General features: G+C 40.3%; 1 protein-coding gene across 1 annotated transcript in view; it reads left to right on the top strand.

Moving 5' to 3' along the window:
• The first annotated feature begins 9556 nt into the window (after positions 1-9556).
• The window catches only part of frem2b (FRAS1 related extracellular matrix 2b), a 52929-nt gene continuing 44413 nt past the window's right edge, over positions 9557-18072 (top strand). Inside the window, exons 1-2 of the mRNA XM_051397163.1 lie at positions 9557-14739; positions 15863-15952. Coding sequence (XP_051253123.1) covers positions 9729-14739; positions 15863-15952 — 5101 coding nt within the window. The 5' untranslated portion in view covers positions 9557-9728. The remainder of the gene's footprint in view (positions 14740-15862; positions 15953-18072) is intronic.

An 18072-nucleotide genomic window follows, 5' to 3' on the forward strand; every position in this document is an offset into this window, starting at 1 on the left:
AGGTAATCTCTTCCAGCTCTTTTAAACAGCAAGCTTAACTTTACGTTTACAAATTGCCTAATACAACTTTTTTAGCTTCTGTCAAGGAGGCAATTTTGTTTTAAATGATCAGACAATAATTTTGTGGCTCCAGGTGTTAAAATTAATTTCCCAGAAAGCAATCACATACCAGATTTATTTCAAGACTGCGTTTATCGTGACATAAAACAAGACAAAGAAAAAGTCAGTAAAACCTTTACAGCCACAGCGAGTATAGCAATTTAGAAAGTCAATAATCCACAGAATTGGATTTCTGAGCAAAAGATCATGTTGCAGTCACATCACAAATTTGTCAACATCTTGACATTAATAATACATAGAAAAACGTCCTGCTTCTGTACTCTTGCAAGTCTGGGTCAGTTTAAAATGGAGCTACTTAAAATTAACCCATTCATTTTTACAGTAACAGCCATTTTTGGAAATTGTATTGCGTTGTTTTTTTGTTTTCTGAGGTACCCTTTAGATTATTTATTACATTTGTCTACTTTTATGTACTAAACATTTTGTTTGATTCAACAGAGAAAGCATCATGGCTAATGAAGTATAGCTACATTGACATTTGTTTGGAACAGGAACAGAAGTAAAGTCACTTAAAAGAAACATGCAGTATTCACGATCTCATCCATTAAAGCTGGTAAACTGAGAATAAAAACATGAATTCTTGGTGTTTACTGTGTTTTTTTTTTCTAATAGCAAAAGTTTGACTGTCTTTTGAAGTGTATAAAGTCATGACATATGAACAAAACCTTCTCAATAAAACCATTCTGAAGCAAAAGAGTAATTAAAATACTGTAGAACAAATAATTTTACCAGTTTATGATTCAGGTTGAAATAATGTTATATTGTATCCACTGAAGATCAAAATGATGATGAGTGGCAGTTGAAAATATCTGTTACAATATGAGCAGATGCTGTATCTTTCCTTTTTGTCCCTTGTCGCTTGTCAGTATTACAGAGCACAGTTGAGGCAGCTGGTACAGTTCTGTGCCCTGAGGAGCACTCAGCCTTTTTTATTTATTCCTACTGATATGTGAGAGCCCTGATGTGCAGCCACCTTTCGAATATCACCTGTTTATTTTTAGAGTTTCCTGGTTGAATTGCCTGCCATAGCACTGTGCTGTCAATTTAAGTTAAGGTCACACAATATGATCGGCTCATGTAGGCTACTGTATTTTTATTTTTGATGCCTTTTGCAAGGGAGAGCTGTGGATAGACAGAGCTGACATCTGACTGCAGAATGTGACCTGTATTACAATTTCCCCTATCCTGGTCCAGACAATATGCAATGCTACAAATATGTTTTGTTAGAAACTCTAGGCAACAGCTAAACCCAAGCTACACCGATCAGCCATAACATTATGACCACCTGGGCACCTTGGTGGTCACACATCAACTTTGAGTACAAAATGTACACTTGCTGCCTGATATATCCCACCTACTGACATGTGCCATGATAACGAGATAATCAGTGTTATTCACTTCACCAGTCAGTGATCATAATGTTATGGTTGATCCGTGTACGTTTCTGATGTTTACACCAGTAATATTGACAGTACAGTAAAATGGCCTAGAGATTTAATTATTATCAGTCCTGAGACATACACAAATGCTCATAAGTTATTATTATATGCTGAATGTTCAGTGTCAAAAATCTGATTGAGCTATTAAAAACAAAACTGTAATGGACTTAATGAATAATTTAACTCACTTGCCACTAGAGGGCAGAGAGCGATTTCCTTCTCCTGATGAGCCTCATGTGGTGCACAGATTTTTAAGGCCAACAGACTACAAATGGCATTTTATTTATAAATGTATCTCCTCTTAGGTGTCAGCTCCATACCTGGGACCTGGAAAAATCACTGACTTTTTGCCCTGTCAGGGATAAACATTCCCGCTGAGTGAATTTGAAGGAAGCTGTTTGAGAGGCATATAAACTAAAGTTTATGTTTAGTGAGGGTTAGCAAATCTGGGCCAAATGTTTGTTAATGATGTTTTCTATTGCCAAAGAGTCCTCTGACCCAGTTCCTGCATGTTGATTACTGCTTTCAGTATTCTTAAGTATGCAATGACTCTCACTTTCTTGTGCCAGCACTTGGGATTTATGTCTTTAATCTGCATATAATAAATAATGAAAACTGAAGCAGACATAAAAAAAAGTATGTGAATTCTCAGTGGTAAACTTTAGATTGGGTTTCAGATCTACAGACTGTCAACGGTTACCGAAGACGAATACAAGCACCATGATTTATTATTAATCGGAGAATGTTTATGTTATGTAAGATATCACTTGTATTACTAAGCAGTGCTAGCAATATGATTAAGGATAATTCTGTCAAAAAATGAGTTTTAATTAATAATCTAGATAAAAGTTGTAAGTCCCTCAATTTTTAAACATTTACATCCCAACATGAGGTTGCAGGCACTCTAGTGTTTGTGTGACAACTGAAATAAAACCTGCCTGTCCCGTAAGTTTTAATTGGTTTTGTTGAATTTGTTCTGAGCAGAACGCTTGCTTTAGCAGAATCCACGTTATTTATGCAATCTCATAACAAATGTATGTAAAATATTTATCGTGAAATCAATGCATGTTATAAAGTGGGTGTTGTGCGTTATGCATGGCTGGTTTGACTTCATAAGTCTTGCTGCTGTGTGTAGAACACATTTGGCATTGCAGTCCAGCTCTCTGTCAATTAGATGTAGTATGTATCGGCCAGGTTTCAACTTCTAAAAATGAACACTGATGCAATACTCAAGCTGGCAGCAGAAATTCAAAGGCATTAGATACGGTCTTGAACTAATTAGGCCTGCCAGTCTTTCAGTAGTAAGGCAACACACCTACAGTAGCTGTTGCTTGACTGACGCGAACCAAACTGAACACATCTGAAAATGTACATGTATGGCATTATTGTTCAATAATGGTTACTAGTCCTGCTTAGTACTAGACCGGATTGTAAGCAGAACATTAATACGTTTTCACTACGTAACTAAAAATGTGATAATTGAAAGTTTAGTTTCTTTAACTGGAGATTTCAGATATAAGATATGTCTGTTTTTAGATATTTCATAGTAATAATAAAACCAAATCTGTAATTGTATAATCAGTACTTCAGGTTAGCTTCATGTTAATCAGTCAAACTTAACAGACATAAAACTACCAATTCTAACAAATTCACCACGGTAAAGTCAGACGTTTGCTTGTTTTTGCAAGTTGAATTATGTATTATTATTCATTATTAGTCTCCTAACCTTATGTAGTTGTTGATATAATTTATTTATGATGCAAAACTCTATAGTGTATACTTTGCAACATACTGTCAATGTGTATAATGTGATGTTGCCATCTTCTGGTAGTGGTGGTGAAGTATAAATGGCACATGTTATTCACAGCGTTGGAATTTACAGGGTGTGGTGCAAAAAATTTACACGGTTTAATACTTTCAATCTCAATTCTTCAAAAATAAATACATTTTTCCTTATTATACAAATGAATGCAATAGCTATGGACATGTTTAGAATAGTCTCCAAATACTCCACAGGAATCTGTTATCTGTGTTTGTTACCTGTGGAGGGATGAAGATGTGTGGAGGTTAGAGGTTCTGTTTATGTCTGTCTGCAGAAGTATTTACCAAACTCAATAAGATCAGCAACACCCCATCACCTGACAAAAATGAGCAAGAATTTGTCAGTTTGTGTGCTGGTGCTTATTAGAGCTGTCAGCAGGGGAGGCATGTGTGTGTGTGGTACTCATGCATGTGTGTTTGTGTGCAGTGCTGGGGGGTAGGGGGTTAAAAATTACCTTTTAGTCTCATAGTTAAGACTCACATATATCAGGAAGCACAAAAAGCACCTTGTTACAGCAGTTAACTCTAACAGATGACAGCTGACTTTGGTGACTTGGGGCTAATGGAAAGATTAAGTCAATTACAGCCTGGCAGGGGGACTTAGAAATATTTGAGACATTCCCCAGAATATTGGAACAATAGGCACCCACGCAGGCGCTGTCCCTCGGAGGCAGTAAATTTTATTATGTCAGAGTTAATCTAACAAAATGTACTTGGTTCTCTATCTAAAAAATAAATCTTGATAATAACAATGACAATAGTAAAATGCAGTCCAAAAGAAAGCTTACTGTCCCCACATGTGCAGTGTGTGCACCTTTTTCATGAGCGTCTAGTGAATGCACTCTGTTTCATCTAGATGATATTGTTGCTGACTTAGTTCCCAACTTTAGATCAAACAGAGCAGAAACAGAATGCATTCAGCTCAGCAGAAACTGGAACTTCAAAAGGGTTGAGGAGGATAAAATGCAGCAAAGAGGAATAGCCAAATAACTGTTAAGTCCATTACACACAAGATAAAATCCTTAAATTTAATGGAAAGATTTGGGGGGGTATCATAATTCTTATTAACTAGAATTACATTGTTTTTATTGCACTACTTTTGTTTGTTGCTTGTTTGTTGTTGATGTTTTTTTAGGAAAAAGTAATTTTCTCAGAGTACACAAGGTCATAGGCAATTTGCACTTTTCTTTTTCTAATAATCACATCAGAAATCTCATAATGAAAATGTTCTGCTGATGATGTGACAATGTGCAGATGTCACACAGTGACTCACACCATGTTATTTCTCATTTCTCTTTCTTTTTGCACAGTATAAATGAGTACAGCCCATGAGGTGGGCATACACATTAAGTGCCTCTCAGCTTTAAAACTCATCAGGAGAAGGAAGGCCTGCAGGGTATCCTGCAGCAATCCGATTAAATGATGTAACCTTTGGCCTGCAGGTGATCACACCTCCACAGGAAGCCCAGGATTTTGAGTTTTTAATAACATATAAAATCCTGAAGTCAAAAACACAGTTTTCAGCTACGGATGAATGGTTAAATGTCTGCTGGTTGGGCTTTACTTATGTCCTTTACTGGCACCACATCGGTCAGGTTAGTTAGAATATAATGAAGGCTGTTTTGACAGGGCCCTGGTGTCCCTACAATTGCTGTTGCACTGTTAGAGGCTTTTGGGCACAGCATTAAACATCGTACTCCATTAAAATCTCTCTGTAACATGGTGTCCTTACAAGAGTGCAACAGCGTCAAGCAATTAATTGCTCACACTGACAGATCCCTTGATTTGGTACGAGCCCAGAGTGATTGTGTGTTACACCACTTGTTGATAAATTGTGGCACTCACTGGGAGCATGTACAACAATACATTTATTGATCGTTCGTATCGTTTAAATGGTTTTTAGGGCATTTTAGGTTTTGAAACCACCATCTGTTCTGACAACATACATAACATACATATGAATGTTATGTTTGTTATGTATGTTGTACATGTTGCCTTTTGATGATACATCCAGTATCATCAAAATAAACATATTAACTCAGTATTTGACATTATTTCAAAATAAAATATCAATGATATATTCAAATTTGACACCACAGCCATACTATGTGTGTTACATCGAACTGGATCCTCACATAATAATATGTATTCCATTGACTAAGAAACACATTACTAAAGTCTAAAGGATAAAAAGCATCTATGACTCTTTAAATTTCTGAATTTTAAAATCCATGTTCACTACTAAACAAGCTTTATATTCTGCAAAACAATAGTTTTGAGGTTTGAAATGGCAAAACAGGTTAATTTTCTGCTTAAATACTGGCTCCTCAGTCACATTGGCACCAGTCTCCATTTCATTCTTTGGTTTTAGACCTGTAACCTGAAGATAAATGGCTACATTCTGAGGTTTTGCCCTGCTTTAAGTAGAGGTCAACATAATGTGACCAGAAAGCCTCAACATATTGCTACATCTTGTCCACACACACACACACACACACACACACACACACACACACACACACACACACACACACACACACACACACACACACACACACAGAAATACACACACACATACAGATTTGTGTCCCCATTCTTAGAACTTATTCTTTCTCTTGTTGATTGCCCTTGAATCTCATCTATTTTTGTCTCATTTGCTTTCTGCAAAGCACAACTATGAACCTATTTGTTAAAAGCATGCTGTAAATAAACCTAACTTCACTAGTTTTGTAAGCACTATGATTGCTCTGGCCATACGTTATAGTCTTAATACATGTGTCCAAACACACACCTGGGGAATTTAGGAGCACAAATAAAGAATATGATTAAACCTGACTGGATCTGCTGCCTTTTTAGTTCTGTAGTATCCCAAGAGTAGCATAAGCTGTGGAAGATGGATTTGGCTGCCGGTTGGCTGTGTGTTGTGTTTCTATGGCTTACACAATTTACTTTTGGAGGGAAGGACTTCAGAGTAACTGCTGCCACCATTCCAGCTTCAACCATCAAAAGAATTGTCTCTGGCAGAAACATAATGAACGAAAATAGCCTTAATGACATTAGTGAGGCCAGGGTTGTATTGTCTCTAGGGAATAACCTCCAACAGAAATAGTCCTGATAAGTCCAAGCAATTGCTAGAATGGAGTCACTTTAGCAACACGGAGACAAACAGTGGGGTGACTCCAAAGCAGACAATTATCAAAAGCATTTCTAGTGAGAGAAGGACACAATGTGCTATACAAACAGTGATAGTATTCATGATGACAAGATTGATTTTGTGTAGCTTTTCATTGTGGAGGGAATTAATTGGAATTGAATCATTTGTGTGTGTAGGTGTGTGTGTGTGTGTGTGTGTGTGTGTGTGTGTGTGTGTGTGTATATGTATATATATATATATATATACATATACACACACATATATGATGATGATGATGATGATGATAATCACCTGCCTGAAATAGTACAAAATACTGAAATATGATACCAAAATGCAGAGCACTAAACAGAAATACTTGTTGCTATATACAAACAATACAATGATTGTTAAAAAGTTTAAGAGCTTGCTTGGTTGTTTCTTTGGGTTCGGACTGAACACACAGATAGTCCATCCCTACAGCACTGCATTATCCATGTATCAGGTTTACTCAATGATGTCACCTGTCAGAGCCCAAGGCACCTTACATGATGTATATCTCTGTTAATCCAGTTACAATAATAGTGGTGTCTTTGACAGAGGGGAATGTAAGTCTTTCAGTGTTTGGCCTGTCAGTGTGTGTGTGGTGTTGACAAGGCAGGCCTTTCAGAGGAGAGGAAATTGAAAGTTAGCCCTGCTGTAGACAACAGGCAAAACAGGAAATGTTTAGATTATGGCTACATCTAACTTAAATATGTTTACAATTTTTTGTCTGTGTCTCTGAAATGCTACAAGCATATTTAGCTGTCACCAGAGACACATCACAAAACAAAACAAAACAAAACAAAACAAAATGGGGGGGGACAGGCACAAAGAAAACTAGATGTGAATATTTTGTTGTCAGTGTTCAGCAGTAACAAAACGTTGAATAAGCAACCTAAAACCATCTGTTGTTATTCTGATAACACGTATAAGTGGTGTAAGTGGTACATTCAAAAGTGAGCTGACTTGCAGTATTTCAGCCAAAACCCCACTTGCACCATGTACAATAAATCACCTGCACATCCGGAGTGCGATTGAAATTCTTTACTTCCTTTATAGACTGACAGTTCTATCTTTTAAGAAGGATTGGTCATTTACAATAAATTTGATTTAAATGTGATATGACAGAATATCATCAAACCTCCCCTCGCCTCAAAAATAAGCCTGAAGGTTTGGGTATGATCCAATTCCCTCTCTGCCATCGCTGCTGTCAGAAAGTTCTATTCATCTTCTTTTTCATTTTCTCTTGTAACTAGGAGCTGTCAAGGCCTGGGGGCTTTGCCTTGCAGTTTGCTAGGCTATATTTATAATTGGACCCTGTCAACAGTGTCCAGTGCAACTCTAGTGCACAGTTTGTTATGGCAGCTTCTGTGTACTGATTTCAACACATGCCAGCTGTGAGACGGTTTGTATGTCATTAATGCGCAACTATAGGCAGGTGCAGACACAATGGCTGCACCCATGACTTTGTGGATGGAATGAAAATCATCTAAAAGGGATCAGAGGGGACTGAGCAGAGTTGAAGTCAAATTCTTCCAGGCAATATAAAGCTCAAGGGATGCCACACATCAAGAGGGGAGCATAGGTAGACTATGTGTGTACATCTAATATATACAAAAGCAGTGGGGTAAATCAAACATACAGAACAGTTGCGTCTGTAGCTATGTACAATAAATACCACACTTGTGTTAGAGAAATGTAGATTATTTTTTCCCAATTTACTGACATTTTAAGTTAATGTGAAAACAGTACAAACACCAGGGACCTGGGATAAGATTTTGTATGGCTCCATCTCCTGTCAAGATTCTCAGACTGCCTCTATACACACATATCTTAATCTATTCAAAAATATCTGTGATACTTATCTGGGTGTGCAGTGATGCACACCGCGCCAGTGTACTTTTAGTATAATTGAATCATTTTAACCTGCCTTGTTGTGCTGTGCTGTACAATGTCTGTGGGGGTGTCCTCTCAATAAACGCTGGCTCTCCAGATGAGTAGCAGAGAGAGGCTGGATCATGACTGGGCTTGTCAGGAGTCAGAGGAGAATGCTCTGCTGGGGGAATCGTCTCACACATGGAGGACCTGTGTGATGAGAGAACAGCATAGCAGGAAATAGGACAGTGTCACTGGATGAACTTTTGGCTAATGCTTTAAGAGTGGATTGTGGGCTATTTTGCAGGGTGAACGCTGCATTGTGGCCGTATTGATTGGCTATATTGCATGACAGTGGACACGGTCAAATTCCTGCACTGCTTCCTCTCTATCAGCTCTGTGTATATGACTGCAGACACATCATACCACCTCACACATTCACGCAGCTATGCATGTAGGGACTTCACTCCATTATGTGTTCCTTGTCTAACAATACACAGCACTATATAGCCTACTGTTGTGGCACTAAATCTTGTTTTGCTCAAGCATTTTATAGCAGACCTTGTTTTCATTAGGAAAGTGAAGGTGGAAAATGTGCAAACATCGAAGGTAGGGTGTAATGTCTGTTGGTAATGAAGGGTGTGTGGAGCATCCTCCCTCCTCAGCGGCGCAAACCACGAGAGGGAGACAAAGCTTTTCAGTGAGATCATCGGTGAAGACTCTTTATACAGCTGTACTTCTGATTGTTTCCCCTTATTAGGAATATTCTGGAGTGAGTGAACTACTTTGCTTAGAAAACAAATGTAGATAATTACAACATCTAACGATGGATAAATATAAATATGGTCTGCTTTGGGCATGTAAAAGGAAGTCATTGGAACAGAATTTCTACACCCGGTGATACTGCAGGTTATGAATCTTGCTTTATGCCCAAACATCCCCATATTCGTTTATTTTTCTTACATTTCTCAACCTGATGAAGATCAGCCCACGCGGCATCGTTTTGTCTGCCCAGAATGACACAATCCACGTCCATTTAAAACCTGACAAACGCATTCCAGCGGAGACATGAACCAATGAGCTGAGAGCAGGGCGTAACTCTCCTTACTCTGCCAAAGCAGGAGTATGAAGTTTAGGTTATCAGTGTGCTGCTGCTGTGAGAGAATGGTGCACCTTGGTGCCCATAGGTGCGTGATATTATCCAACTCTGATTTTATATTCTTTCAACTTTAACCGCCATAGTTTCACAAGGGGTGTATGCGCAAAGTTCAACGTGTCTTCTCTGCGGTTCCACACTACAAATGGCTTGGATTATTCCCCCGCATCTGCACGGGACTGGCGCCGCTTTGATTCTGCTTGCGGTGATTCTGACAGGTGATGCAGTTGCGCAGGTTTTTGACAGCTATGGATTATCGTACGCCTTGAGGTCCGAGCTGTCAGAGGACACGATATTGGTTGCCAATAATGGGATCCGCGTGCCTTTCGGGAGATCAGTCTTCATTGATCCCATCAACGATTTGGTTATACAAGTTCAGCCCGGTGATAGATGCAGCATAACAGTCTTGGACAATGACCCCCTGTCTCAAAGGCCTGGACACCTGTCTCCGAAAAAGTTTCCGTGTGAATTTGGCCCCAACGACGTGAAGTATTCTCACTTTGGCTCTAGGAGTCCTCCGAGGGATAGAGTGAGATTGCAACTCAGGTATGACACCCAAACGGATACCATTATAATACCTTTCATGATGGAGGTGGAAGTCATTTTCACACAACTGGAAGTGCTAACCAAAAATATGCCACTCACTGTTGATAAACTACTCGGTACAAGTAACCCCATCGATAGAAGAATTTTAGAATTCACCTATGATACAAGTGCACAGCAATGCAAAATAGCCTCTCTCTCCAGTGGCAATGTGATGCCCAGGTATGGGAAACTTGTGGATGAGGCCAGCCTTGGAACAATGGTGGACTGTGATGAATTTATTAAAATGAACATCCGTTATCAGCATACTTTTGCTTTGAAGTCACCAAACAGAGATTACATTCCAATGCTTGTGGAGCTGCATGATAAGGAAGGCAATTTGCTCAAGCAGGAATTTTTCCAAATTTTGGTGAGGATTAAAGATGGAGAGGAGAACACAGCTCCCAAACCCAGCTTTGTTGCAATGATGATGATGGAAGTAGACCAGTTTGTAATGACAGCGATAACCATGGATATGCTGGCTGCAGAGGATGTTGAGTCTAATCCTGACGAATTAATTTTCAATATCACATCCACCCTGTCATTTGAGGAGGGCTACATAGTGAGCACAGATGATAGGAATTTACCAATAACCTCATTTTACCAAGGAGACCTCAAAGACTTGAAAATCGCTTACAAACCCCCTGCTGTGGATTCAGTCACTGAGCGGATTTTCCAGATTGAGTTTGAGGTTGTGGACACAGAGGGGGCTGTGTCAGACCCTTTTGCTTTCATGATTGTTGTTAAGCCTATGAACACGTTGGCCCCTGTAGTGACGAGGAATACTGGCCAGTTACTGTATGAGGGTCAGTCCAGGCCTCTGTCCAGTTCACAGAATCTGGAAATCAGCGATGAGGACAATTTAGACAAAGTCAGAATCACTGTTATTGATGGGCTGAGGCATGGAGAATTGTCTGTTCTGGGCTCAATGAGAAAATTTTTCACCCCGACTGACCTCAACGCTGGGGTTGTCATTTATCAACATGATGGCAGTGATACATACAGTGATAATATTATTTTCAGAATGACAGATGGCACAAATGAGGTGGAGTTTCTGTTTCCCATCACTGTTGTACCAACTGATGATGAGCCTCCAATAATCAATGCCAACACTGGTTTGGTTTTATTCAAAAACCAAATGATGCCAATTTCCTCACTTATGCTTAGTGCAGCAGACATCGACTCAGAGGATTCTTCAATAAAATTCACAATAGAGCCTCCCTTTTCCACGATTGGGCAGGTGTTGCTGCGTCAGTCTGAGGCCCCAGAGGATCCATCAACCTGGAAGTTTAATACAGAGGATGAACTGTATGAGAAAGTAGTGACTGAGTGGCTGCAGCAGGATATTACTGATGGTAAACTGTTCTACAAGCACATTGGGCCTCACAGCACCAGCACAATCATGGATCAGTTTGTGTTTAGAGTTCAAGATGACAATGACCCACCAAACCAATCAGGTGAGAGCTCGTTCATTATCAAAATTCTCCCTGTTGACGACCTCCCACCTGAACTGTACCCTGGCACGACTCTGCAAATGACTGTGCACGAGTATCAACTTACTTACTTCCGAAAGAAATTCCTCCGTTACACTGACCTGGACTCAGAGGATCGGGATCTCAAATACACAATCATCCAGCCGCCGACAGATACAGATGAGAATAGCCCTGTTGTATTGGGAGCTTTGGTGTTAACTGAAAAGCCAAACACTGAAGTCACCACTTTCACTCAGGCACAAATTAACCACCATAAAATAGCTTTCAAGCCACCTGATCTTGAGCTTGGAATTACGACTCACGTTTTGCAGTTTAGGTACACTGTGGAGGATGTTTCTGGAAATATTGTAGAAGGAGTTTTCACTATATTTTTAAAGCCTGTGGACAACATGCCGCCTCAAATAACCAACTCTGGATTTACTGTGCTCGAACGCGGCACACATATCATTACAAGTGCTGAACTAGACACCTCAGACACAGACACAGACAGCAAACAGATATCCTTCACTATTACTCAGCTTCCACTGCATGGCCAGATCCAGTTTACGTTCACTGGCATGAAAAAAGGAGACACTTTCAGCCTAGAGGATATTGGAAATGGCAGAATTTCATACATCCATAATGGAGATGAATCCACAGTCGATTTAATACAAATAGATGTCAGTGATGGGGTCCATGTTGTCCCAATTACTATAAAGATTAGTGTGAAGCCAATTGATGATGAGACTCCAACTATCAGTCTCCCAGCTGGTACAATTGGCTCCTACATAGATGTACTGGAAAATGGCGCAACAGAAATCACAAGTAATGTTATTCAGGGAAGAGATGAGGACACGGATGACCTTCGTTTGACCTTCATTGTCGAGGACCCACCATCATTAGGTGAAATTCTGGTGAAAGGTGTCCCGTCTGGCACATTCACCCAAGCTGATATCATTAACGGCCTTGTGGTCTATGCTCATACCAGTGGGGAGATAGGCTTTTCTACAAAGGAGGACTTTTTCAATCTCACTTTGACGGACATGTCTGATGAGTGGACAGTTGGAGGAAATAAGATCACAGGTGTCAGAGTGCATGTGACTATTCTTCCCCTGGACAGCCAGGCTCCAGAGGTCTTTGTGGGGCCACAGTTTACTGTTGTTGAGGGAGAGAAGAATGTAATTCAGATTCTTCATATAAGCACTGATGATGTCGACACCCCCAACGATGACCTCCTTTGTACAATCATTGTACAGCCGACTTCAGGGTATGTGGAAAATATCTCCCCAGCCCCAGGCTCAGAGAAATCCAGGTCCGGCACAGCTATTAGTGCTTTCACCATCAAGGACATCAGACAGAATCACATTCACTATGTTCAAAGCATTCACAAAGGAGTTGAGCCAGTGGAGGACAGGTTTACGTTTAGATGCTCTGATGGCATCAATTTCTCTGAAAGGCACTTTTTCCCTATCTCCATAATCCCCTCTAATGATGAAAAGCCTGAGATTTACATGAGAGAGTTTGTAGTTATGGAGGGCATGAACATAGTCATCGACACTCCCATTCTGAATGGCGCTGATGCAGATCTCCCCTCTGATCAGCTCACATTCATTATCACCAAACCCCCCAAGCACGGATTTATTCTCAATCAGCTCACTACCGGCACAATCCCTATCTCTAACTTCACCTTGGATCAGATCAGGGAGGCCTCCAGCATTGTGTATGAGCATGATGACTCAGAGACCACAGAGGACAGCTTTGATATTGTTCTCACAGACGGAAAGTTCAGTGTAGAGAAAACAGTAATAGTTATGATTATCCCTGTGGACGACGAGACCCCGAGGATGGCAATCAATGACGGCCTTGAAATTGAGATAGGTGATGTAAAAGTCATAAATAACAATGTTTTAAAAGCTACTGATCTGGACACTGAGGATAATACGCTAACTTATATTATTCGTTATGGGCCTGGTCAGGGATATTTACAGTGGACAATGCCTTCTGGGACATTGCAAAATATCACAGTTGGAATGAACTTTACACAGAATGAAGTGGATCAAGGTTTGATTATATACATCCATAATGGGCAAGAGGGGATTCGTGACCTTATCAAATTTGATGTGACAGATGGCATCAACCCTTTGATTGACAGATACTTCTATGTCACAGTGGGTGGCATTGACATGGTTTTCCCAGACGTGATAAGTAAAGGTGTATCCCTTAAAGAAGGTGGCAGGGTTACTTTGACAACAGACCTGCTCAGCACCAGTGACCTCAACAGCCCAGATGAACACTTGGTGTTCACAATCACCAGAGCTCCAATGAGAGGACACCTGGAGTGCACAGACACACCTGGGATGCCCATCTCATCCTTCACACAGCTCCAGCTGGCAGGCAACAAAGTCTATTACATCCACACTGCAGATGATGAAGTCAAAATGGATAGCTTTGAGTTTGAAGTGACTGATGGCTATAACCCTGTGTTCCGCACATTCCGCATTTCCATCAGTGATGTGGACAACAAAAAGCCTGTGGTGACAATACATGGCCTGGTGGTGACGGAGGGACAGAACAAACTCATCACGCCTTTTGAGCTAACAGTGGAGGACAGAGACACCGTTGACCGCCTCTTGAAGTTCACAGTCACTCAAATCCCAGTTCATGGTCGCCTGCTCTTTAACAACACCAGACCTGTCACCTCCTTCACAAAGCAGGACCTGAATGAGAACATGATCAGCTACAAGCATGATGGCACAGAGAGTGCGGAGGACAGCTTCTCCTTCACTGTCACTGATGGCACTCATACAGACTTCTACATCTTCCCTGACACAGTATTTGAGACACGAAAGCCTCAAGTGATGAAGATTACTGTCCTCCCGGTGGATAATGGGCTACCGCAAATAGTGGTTAACAAGGGTGCCCCAACATTGCGGGTTCTTGAGACTGGCCACTTGGGGTTTGTGATCACAAGTAAGACCCTTAAAGCAGAGGACAGAGACAGCATTCATGATTCTGTGACCTTTAGGATTACTGTTGCCCCAGAACATGGCTACCTGATCAACCTTGGCAAAGGAAATGCCACTATCACCACCTTCACCCAAGGTAAGAAAGCTGCATTTCAAACAGCTTTGCAATCTTGTGACATTCTGTTAGATTTGTAAAGTACTGCAGAGACTCACATTGAAGACAGTTTTTAATTCTCTCGAGCCCACTCTAAAACTCATTTTACATTTACTCGCTCTGCTAAACGTACTCCCCTCTGATGCCTGAAAAATGCTGAGTTCAAATGTAAAGGTTTTTGTTTTCACACAAGAGACTGCCTATTTACAGAGATGGAGTATGCCAGTGCCTCAGGCTGACCAGATCTCACTGGAGGAGTGCATTTTTCAAACAGTGCCTAATGCATTTCCCTTTGCGAGAGAACTGGCGGTGATCTGTACATCACTAGAGTCATATTTTTTAAGACAAGGGTATTCCAGACATGATGGTCGATATGTGAACATGCAAACATGTCACGGGGGGGGGCACATAGGCTCACAGCAGACCACTGGCTTTGCAAACACAGAAGTTGTATTTCAAGCAGACCTGAGGGGTATCTTGGTAAATGCCACATATCAGTGTAGCAGCATCAGTGTACAGTCAATATCCATGTATTCCCTGCTTTTATTTACTGAGTCATTGTGAGATGCTTTTCCCAAGAAACCTGTTCAATATTTCAACAGTTCTCACAAGAGTAAACAGACAGTAAATAAAGACACAATCTCCTGGGCATTTGAAAATTGTGGCTATGCATTTTTATGCATCAGCCCCTTCAAGGGAAATGTTTTGACATCAAATATTGAGGACAGCACAGGCTGTAAACTTCAAGATCTTCCAGATCCAGGGCAATAAAGAACCCTGGCTAGCCCCACACTATCAGGATGGCAAACATACTGCTGTGATGGAGCCCGAACAATCAAGCTATTCTTTATGTTCTGTGTCATTCACGAGTCTAATAGATATACAGTCCTTTTACCAGGAAGTTTCTCCTTTTCAGACTCTATACAGTCTGTACATTTCATCACACAGCCTCAGTCTCAGCAGGGCTCAGGAGTAATTATTGACAAATAGTCTGTAAGGAACAAATTGGACATATTTTCCCACTTGTCATTTAAGCCAAACAACTGATGTAAACCTTTATGAGTAGGATATTATGGATATTTATGCAAATGTTTCTCTTTTTCAGCTGAAATTGATGACATGAACATATGCTATGTCTTGAGGGATAACGACAATGCTACAAATGATATCTTCTATTTCTCCATTGAGGACAGTGGTAAGTCACTTTATACTCTCTTGAAATTATGCTCTGTGGTAGGCACATTTGGGTTGAAATGAGTCCTTGTCATGCTGACTTTTGAGGCTGAAATATTGAATTTTGTTATACTGTGTCAAATTTTACTTTGAGAAACTCGGATTTCTTCAAGAAGGGAAAGGAAAAGCTTGCATGTGCTTCATTATGTGCCTAATTTAGCAGAATCACTAAGCAAAAGCTGTGTGCACAGATGGGAGAGATTTACAGAACAATAACTTCACAAGCTTTCCTATTTCAGCATGACTAAATGAGAAAATTGTGAATAAGAGAAAAATAGAAAAATATACTTGTTATAGATAACTTTTGTTTATGTCATGCTCTGTTGATTTCCAGTCAACCAGTAGGTTTTCCAAAAAATGTAATGTCAAGGCTTCCACGCTTAGTAACCTTTTATCTGAACATCATGTTAGTCTTGCTATACAGTATACTGTAGGTAGCTCAGTCTTATAACACCCCACCCATTATTTGTCTATGCAAGGGCCTCCTGATTTAGAAACTAATGACTGATTTAGCAAGTAAGTAATTAGTAGAACAATTAGTGGAGACCTTCCTTCCACAGTAGATATGTAATCAGCCACAGGCTCAGTGAGTGGTTTGAGGCAATCATGCCGGTGTTGCCGATTAGCAGAAGCAGCGTGCCTGACAGTGTGTCCTTTCTGCTACCCTTCAGCTGTGATGAGTGAGCACAAAGGACCTCTCTAATACGGGCCCTCTTTTCCCACAAGCACCTCAGTGGGCCCCTGTACACATTTTCTCATCTCTCGACTCGGGACTAATCTGTGGTTTCAGTTGAATAATAGACAGGTTAACTTCAATGCCAACAGGTGGATGGGTTGCTAATGACTGATGGCTACAATGCAGGGGACATCTCCTTATCAGGAGGTGATATTGAGTGGAAGTGCTTTACCTGAGCTGTTGGCAAGTAGCGAGACCATGCAGAGCTCTTTTGTTGTTGAGCGAGGTTCCGTCGGTCCATTTATTATTGTCTCAATTGGGTTATTTGTCATGGATCTCTCTGGGCTTCTCTCTCTCTGTCACTTTTTTTCTCTTTCTAGCTTGCTTGATGACATACTTGCATCCCACATTGGTAGTGGTGTTTTATCTTCCAGAACTGGCAATTAGATTAACTTTTTTTGAGCACTTCTGTACTCAGTCATAGTTATGTGCTCAAATGAAACAAAACATAAAATTGCAATGGTCAGACGCATCACATATCTCTGAAATGTCATTCTATGACATGGGAATTGTGCTTTATACTGGCACCTAAATGGCTTGACAAATTGATGAAGAGTGTTGTTGGATGACCCATCCATAAGGACTCGACACATACTGCACTGCAGCTTGTGAGGCAGTCAGTGAACATTTTTTAATAAGATTTAAGCTGTGCTGGTGGCTGCCCTAAATCCCCAGACAGAGCCTCCAGCTCTTTGAACAGTCGTGTTGGGGAGGAGCTGAATGGTGTACACTGGCACACAGCTGCACTATGTCATGTTCAGCAGTGGAAAACATTCTCCTCCTCACAAGTTCATTGGGAAATTTACCAACTGCATTTGGCAATTTCTTTTAGCGTGAACAATTACTTTTCATGTCGCAGCTGCTCAGTTGGATTCCAGGAGTTTTTACTTACAGTTGTGATGAACCATAAAAGTGTGCACGAGTATATGAATGGCTGCTAATTAATATGAGCAACTGAATTTGTGTGCCTATGTATGTATTTCACGGACAGGATTGAAACCAGGGCTGCAGCTAATGATTATTGATTATTGTGTTTTGTTTTTTAAATAATTGATTAATCATCTAATCTATAAAATGTCCAAAAATAGTGAAAAATCCCCATGACAATTTCACAGTTACTCAGTTAATTTCCAATTGTGTTAACAGAGAAAATCAGCAAGCTTTTTGACTGAAACATGTATCAATTGTCACTCTTACTTTAGATTAATTTTCAGCTGGTGGACTGATAGATTAATCGACAAATTATTTCAGATCTGGTTGTAACAACAGGCGTTATCTGTTGTCACTTTGCGTCTGCTCAAAGATGAGTTTACTGTACTAAGATTGTTATAGTTACATGTGTGCTG

This window comes from Dicentrarchus labrax, unplaced genomic scaffold (assembly GCF_905237075.1).
Source record: "Dicentrarchus labrax unplaced genomic scaffold, dlabrax2021, whole genome shotgun sequence".
Taxonomy (NCBI): Eukaryota; Metazoa; Chordata; class Actinopteri; family Moronidae; genus Dicentrarchus; species Dicentrarchus labrax.